This window comes from Solea solea, chromosome 3 (genome assembly GCF_958295425.1).
Source record: "Solea solea chromosome 3, fSolSol10.1, whole genome shotgun sequence".
In the NCBI taxonomy this organism is placed as follows: domain Eukaryota; kingdom Metazoa; phylum Chordata; class Actinopteri; order Pleuronectiformes; family Soleidae; genus Solea; species Solea solea.
In genome coordinates, this window is record NC_081136.1 from 595,586 (window position 1) to 601,849 (window position 6,264).

Sequence of the window (6,264 nt, forward strand, 5' to 3'; positions counted from 1 at the left end):
CTGAACTCATTCAACCTCATATGCATCATGTCAAACCTTGTTTTTCTATTTTATTTATAATATATTTTATAATATAGCTGTGTTTGAACCAGGAGAAAAAGTGCTGGCGACTGGAGCTCGCCTCATTCATAACGTGCAGCATCACAATCACAGCTGATGTCATTCAAAGATCAGAATCTGTCACACAAAACCAGTGCAGAGCGTAATAACACATGTCTGCCCAGTGGCAGAGTTTGTCTTTGTTTGTGCTCACACACACACACACAGTGGCAGACATGGCAGCATCAGTAGCAGCAGCAGCATCAGCAGCATCAGCAGCATCAGCAGCAGCAGCAGCAGCCGAGCACCAACAAAAAGCCCAAACAGCAGCCGATCCAGCCGTGGTATGCCTGCACCGTGTGTGTGTGTGTGACATGCTCTACGTGCCTGTGTGGTGAATAGCAATGGGACCACCGACCCACAGCCTGATCTGTGAGCTGACAGCACCCATCCCCCCACACGCCCATCTGTGCTGCTCTGCATAGACAAGCAGGCTTTGCTGCATGCACACAGACGACCACGACGACCACGACGACGACACACTGGGGTCTGTCTGCAGATCTCATCTCCTCCTTCTTCTTCTTGTTGATGTTGTCTTTGGTGCAGCCTCAGCCTGCAGCGAGACATAAACATCTCCTTTTGTCCTCAGGTGACAACAGCAGCCAACAGAAGTTAGTCGTAGTTGATTGTTATCATTTGTCCATGTTAGGCTTTTCCTCTCCTGTCAGTGAGGCAGAGCAGCAGCTTCATGTCTGCTGTGCAGATCCACACATGCCTGCAAACTCTAACTCGAACTCTAACTCTCCTCCTCCTCCTCCTCCTCCTCCTCCTCCTCCTGGAAGTTAATTGCTCCTTGTAAGTGGAGGTCAGAGGTTGTTGAGACGAGCTTGTGTCACCGCTGATGGATGGCCGAGCTCAACTTCTACCTCTGAACCATAATGAGTGCAGTTTAGTTGAGTTCACACTAAAGAGTGTGGTTTCAGCTTTAAAGCTGTAGTATGTGACTTTCCACCACAAACAAACGTCCAGTCCTTTAAAACCGTTGAGTTCACACAGTGGTCATTAAGTCAGATTTTAGTCAGACTAAGACATGAACATGTGAGTTTGTCTTAGTCAGACTAACATACCTGGATAACGTGATTCATCCTGCACGTACACATTGAATACTGTGTTGTTGCTCTCTCTGCAGAGCAGAAACTGAAGTTAACGGTGAAACTCGTCACGTTGTGTCTCTGACGGTTTCTTCTCTGCAGACGTTTCCACAGGAGATAAAGTGTTGCACAGTTCTAAATAATACCTTTATCTGAGTGTGACGTCATTCACAGAATCTTATCACCATTTTTTTAAAGATTTCATGGGCCTGTCGTCTCCCAGCAATATGCCATACATTTTTAAAATGACATTTTTTTAAATAACACAATACTTATTATGACCTTTTTGCATCTTGCAACTGGCAAAAACTCCATATTTTAAAAAAGTAACACTAAAACTAATAAAAACTAAGCTAAAACTGAGCATTTACAAAAAATAAACATTAGCAAAACCACAATTAGGACACATCTACTTTAATATTCAGTTGTCAGTGTCTTATATATAATAATATATATTACTATAATATAAATAATAATAATATAATAATAATCGTCACAACTTATACACGTGTTGTCAAATTACACGACAAAAAGTCAAAAATCTTTACAAATTAATTTATTTTTAAACAAATAATTGAAAAAATGAAAATAAAATGAAGAAATAATATTTAAAAACGATGCAAATAAAGTTATGAGATAAAAATATTCGTTCACTATAACAATGGAGTTTTTGGAGTGAAAGCGCCATCTGCTGGATGAGTCTGAGTGTGGCACTGTGACGGGTGTGACAGGAGCGCGCACGCCACGCACTCTGACGCTCCCGCGAAAGGAGCGCGCGCCCCCGGCTGTGACGTATCAGCACCAGCGTCATGGACGAAGCAGCGAAAAATCAACATGCGAATAAAAGAATAAACTCCGCCGCAGAGAAGCGGAGATTAACGCCGAATTAAGGTCAGAAACACGCGATTATACATCAAGATTATGATGGATTTACGACGTTTATGACGATGTTTGTGAATGATGACACAGGTGAACACTGCGGCGCTGCACCTGAGTCTGTGCTCTGTGTCATTTTAATATCACCACGATGATGAGATCACGCGATATTTGCTGAAAATACGTTCATATGCGTGACATCTATTGTTGTCATGATCTTAAAGTTGTGCTGTTTCAATAAATCATTATATTTCGATGTTTTTTTTAAATTTTCAACCTTAAATCTTCAAAATGTTTCAATTAAATAACATGTTTGATTGTATTGTAGTTTATTATCCTATAATACATACTGTATACAGTATTTCAGTGATTCCAAAGCACTGGGTCGGGACCCATAGGTGGCTCACAGGAAAGGTTTTTTTGGGTCCCAAACTCAGCCGTTTAGTGAACATTAGTATATTTATATTAAACATCATTTACAAATGAATGTGATCTTTTCTTAAACAGTGAACCGCTCTCGTTCTCTGTCGATCAGCGAGCGAGGACGACGTGAACAATGAGACGTTTGTCCAAAAAGAAAGCTCTGAGTCTGGTGAGGGAGCTCGACGCTTTCCCCAAAGTCTCAGAGAGCTACGTGGAGACGTCGGCGTCAGGAGGGACAGGTGAGACACAAGTGAGACACAAGTGAGACACAAGTGAGACACACACAACCATTCAAGGGACAGACAATAATTTTTTATTTTTGGGCAGAAAGGAGAGAAAGGCACCAGTAACACACATTAATGAGGTCACATGAGTAAGTATGAGTGTAAACGTTGTGATGATGTTGTGTTGTTGTGTTGTTGTGTCTTTGTGTCTCACAGTGTCACTGATTGCCTTCTGTGCCATGGCTCTTCTGGCCGTCCTGGAGTTCTTTGTGTATCGAGACACGTGGATGAAATATGAATACACTGTTGACAAAGACTTTTCCAGGTGTGTTTACGTTCACTTCATTTTATTATCATTTCATTTCAACTGGTGATTCATTCATTCATTCATTTGTTGTGTAAGTGGAGAATACTGTAGTGTACACTCATGTCACACAAACGTTGGATATTTAAAAACTAGCAGTACATTGCACTATAGTGTAGTTATGTACTGTTCAGTGTAGTATAGTAAAGTGCAGTACTATGGTAAAGTATAAAGCGTATAATATAGTGTATTGAAGTACAGTACAGTATAATATAGTGTAGTATAGTTCAGTATAATATAGTGTAGTATAGTATAGTTCAGTATAATATAGTGTAGTATAGTATAATATAGTGTAGTATAGTATAATATAGTAAAGTGTAGTAAATCCTGCTGCTGAATGTGTAACTCTTGTGTTTTCCATCATTTTCAGTAAACTGAGAATAAACATTGACATCACAGTGGCCATGAAATGTCAGCGTGAGTTTTTACACTTTGTTTTTCTCCATGTCACAGAGACTATAGTAGATATAAAGTGGATATAAAGTGGATATAAAGTGGATATAAAGTGGATCTGCTGATGATTTAATGATTAAACCTGGTTTGTCCAGATGTTGGAGCAGATATTTTGGACTTGGCTGAGACGATGATCACGTCCAGCGGCCTCAAGTACGAGCCTGTGAGTGAAGAGTGAAGAGTGAAGAGTGAAGAGTGAACGTCGTCTTCACACGAGTAACGTTGTTGTTTTTCACTGATCCTGTTTCCTCTGTGTCGGTTTAATCAGGTTATTTTTGATCTGACTCCACAACAGAGACTGTGGCAAAGGTGCGTCACCACGACATCTACACAGATATAGATTATACATTATAGATTATAGATGATATATACGGTGTTTAGTGAGCAGCTGTTTGTCCTGCAGGACGCTGCAGCTCATTCAGAGCAGACTGAGAGAGGAACACGCTCTTCAGGAAGTCCTTTACAAAACGCTGCTGAAAGGAGTTCCCACGGCGCTGCCTCCACGGTCGGTGTTTTAAAGCTCCAGTGTGTAACTTCTGTCACTCACAAACACACAGTGTCTCCACAGACACACGCTGAAGTGTGTGTGTGTGTGTGTGTGTGTGTGTGTGTGTGTGTGTGTGTGCGTGCAGGGAGGACGCCTCTGTGCAGCCGCTCCGTGCGTGCAGGATACACGGACACGTGTACGTCAACAAGGTGGCAGGAAACCTGCACATCACTGTGGGGAAGTAAGAAGAACAGAGCATGTGATCCGCGTCACTGAAACACACAACAGTGACGTCTTCTGTTTTAATGCCATTACTTTGTTTCCTTCAGGCCTTTCCAGCATCCTCAGGGACACGCCCACATCGCAGCTTTCGTGAGCCACGACAGTGAGTGACATAATCACGGGGGTAAGTGGAGAGAAAGCTCTACACTAACCCCCGCTCTCCTCCTCCTTTGTTTCAGCGTACAACTTTTCCCATCGCATCGACCATTTATCTTTCGGGGAGGAGATTCCGGGGATCATTAATCCTCTGGACGGCACAGAGAAAATCACCTTTAACAGTGAGTCACTGCAGCGCCTCAAATAAGAATTATCCACCACGAGCGCTCAGTGCTGAACTTCAGCTTCAGTTTCCAGGGTTAACATTTTTGTGATTCCACCACAGACAACCAGATGTTCCAGTACTTCATCACGGTGGTGCCGACCCGGGTGAACACGTACCAGATCTCTGCAGACACGCATCAGTTCTCTGTGACGGAGCGAGTGAGTCATATGTGAAGAAAAGCACGTAACAACAGTCTATCACCGCTCGAGCATTTTCATATAAAATCAGATTATTTGGACAGGAATCGCGACGTGATTGACGATGTCAGAGGGAATGCTCGTTTTCTTTACGTCATTATTCTCATTTTCATTCAAAAGGGGGCGCTACAGAGCCCTGGTGACACGCACAAGTCTGAGCCCTATGCCTATATCGACCTGACCTCCGTGCAAAGTTTCAAGTTTCAAGAGTTTTTATGCTCGTTAACTTCCTCAAAACTGACGCAAAGACACGGAATAATGAGAATAATAATCTGATTAAATATTAAACTGTGTATCGTTCAGTTGTTTTTTCTTTTTCTTAGGAGCGGGTGATAAACCACGCCGCCGGCAGCCACGGCGTCTCCGGCGTCTTCGTGAAGTACGACACCAGCTCTCTGACGGTGACGGTCAGCGAGCAGCACATGCCGCTGTGGCAGTTCCTGGTGCGACTGTGCGGGATTATCGGGGGAATATTCTCCACGACAGGCAAGTCGCCCCGTAATCTAAGCGTTGTAAATGTTGAAGACTTGACCTTTAACATTCTTCGGTTTATTTATTATTCATGTATTTATGAAGTGGTGTGTTCCGTCTCTGCAGGCATGCTTCACGGGCTCGTCGGCTTCTGTTTCAACATCATTTGCTGTCGCTTTAAACTGGGATTCTACAGACCCATCGAGGTGAGTCTCGTCACAGGATTTATTTATTTAACTTTTATTTAACTACGTTGGTCCCATTGAGATCAGCAGATGTAACATAAAACTTTTCTATAAGAATAAAATGCATCTTTGAGTAACCTCGACATCCCATAATCTCTCACTCTTGTGATATAGGCCCAGATTAACAGCTTGTTTTACTTAAAAATAGCAGCCTATTTATACCCCTTAGTTAAGTGCGGTGTCCCTCAAGGCTCCATACGGGGCCCACTACTTTTTTCTTTTCTTTTCTTTTCGACTCTACTGGGAGCACAAAATGATTTCAGCAGAGCTTTAAAGTCATTCAGTATAACGAGGACTTGAGTTTGAAGTTGAGATTTGAGTTGAGTTTGAAGTTGAGATTTGAGTTGAGATTGCTGAAAATCTACTCGCCCAGTTCAGTTCGTACTTTGGGGAACGAGAAAATTGCAAAACATTCATAGATCGGAGATTCCAAAGAAAAGAAAAGAAAGTCTTTGTCACACATTTACGTGGATGTATGAATGAATGAATGAATGAATGTATGAATGAATGAATGAATGTGTCTCACACGTGCAGCTTCACAACCAGACCAACCATCACCAGATTCCTCCGCCGGCTGAAGACGTGCCTCACGAGTAGCTGCCGTTACCGCGCATGAGGAAAAGGTGACCTGTCGGAAATGAGACATTGTGTTCTCTGTCAATTGTTGTTGAAATTGTAAAATACAGATCATTGTATCAGCAAGTTTATGACTTTTAGTTGTTGTTTCTTT

General features: G+C 42.4%; 1 protein-coding gene across 2 annotated transcripts; it reads left to right on the forward strand.

The window, feature by feature from the left end:
* Nucleotides 1-1,970: 1,970 nt before the first annotated feature.
* LOC131456945 (endoplasmic reticulum-Golgi intermediate compartment protein 2-like) lies at nt 1,971-6,239 on the forward strand. 2 transcript variants are annotated; one of them, XM_058625663.1, is made up of 14 exons: nt 1,971-2,081; nt 2,574-2,728; nt 2,930-3,038; nt 3,448-3,494; nt 3,626-3,693; nt 3,799-3,839; nt 3,934-4,035; nt 4,163-4,258; nt 4,347-4,402; nt 4,479-4,577; nt 4,682-4,779; nt 5,142-5,304; nt 5,416-5,495; nt 6,069-6,239. In XM_058625663.1, exons 2-14 carry the CDS (start codon nt 2,623-2,625, stop codon nt 6,129-6,131), a joined length of 1,128 nt encoding a protein of 375 aa, XP_058481646.1. In that variant the 5' UTR covers nt 1,971-2,081; nt 2,574-2,622; the 3' UTR covers nt 6,132-6,239. The 2 variants fall into 2 exon arrangements, with proteins under 2 accessions (XP_058481646.1, XP_058481647.1); XM_058625664.1 differs by having other exon boundaries at nt 2,602-2,728.
* Nucleotides 6,240-6,264: the final 25 nt, after the last annotated feature.

What these genes read in the sequence shown, in the direction of transcription:
- LOC131456945 (XM_058625663.1), top strand. Translation starts at nt 2,623, where the DNA reads ATGAGACGTTTGTCCAAAAAGAAAGCTCTGAGTCTGGTGAGGGAGCTC. An exon ending in CCCACGGCGCTGCCTCCACG is followed by an intron (nt 4,036 to 4,162) that starts GTCGGTGTTTTA and finishes GTGTGCGTGCAG; the next exon opens with GGAGGACGCCTCTGTGCAGC. An exon ending in CTGCACATCACTGTGGGGAA is followed by an intron (nt 4,259 to 4,346) that starts GTAAGAAGAACA and finishes TGTTTCCTTCAG; the next exon opens with GCCTTTCCAGCATCCTCAGG.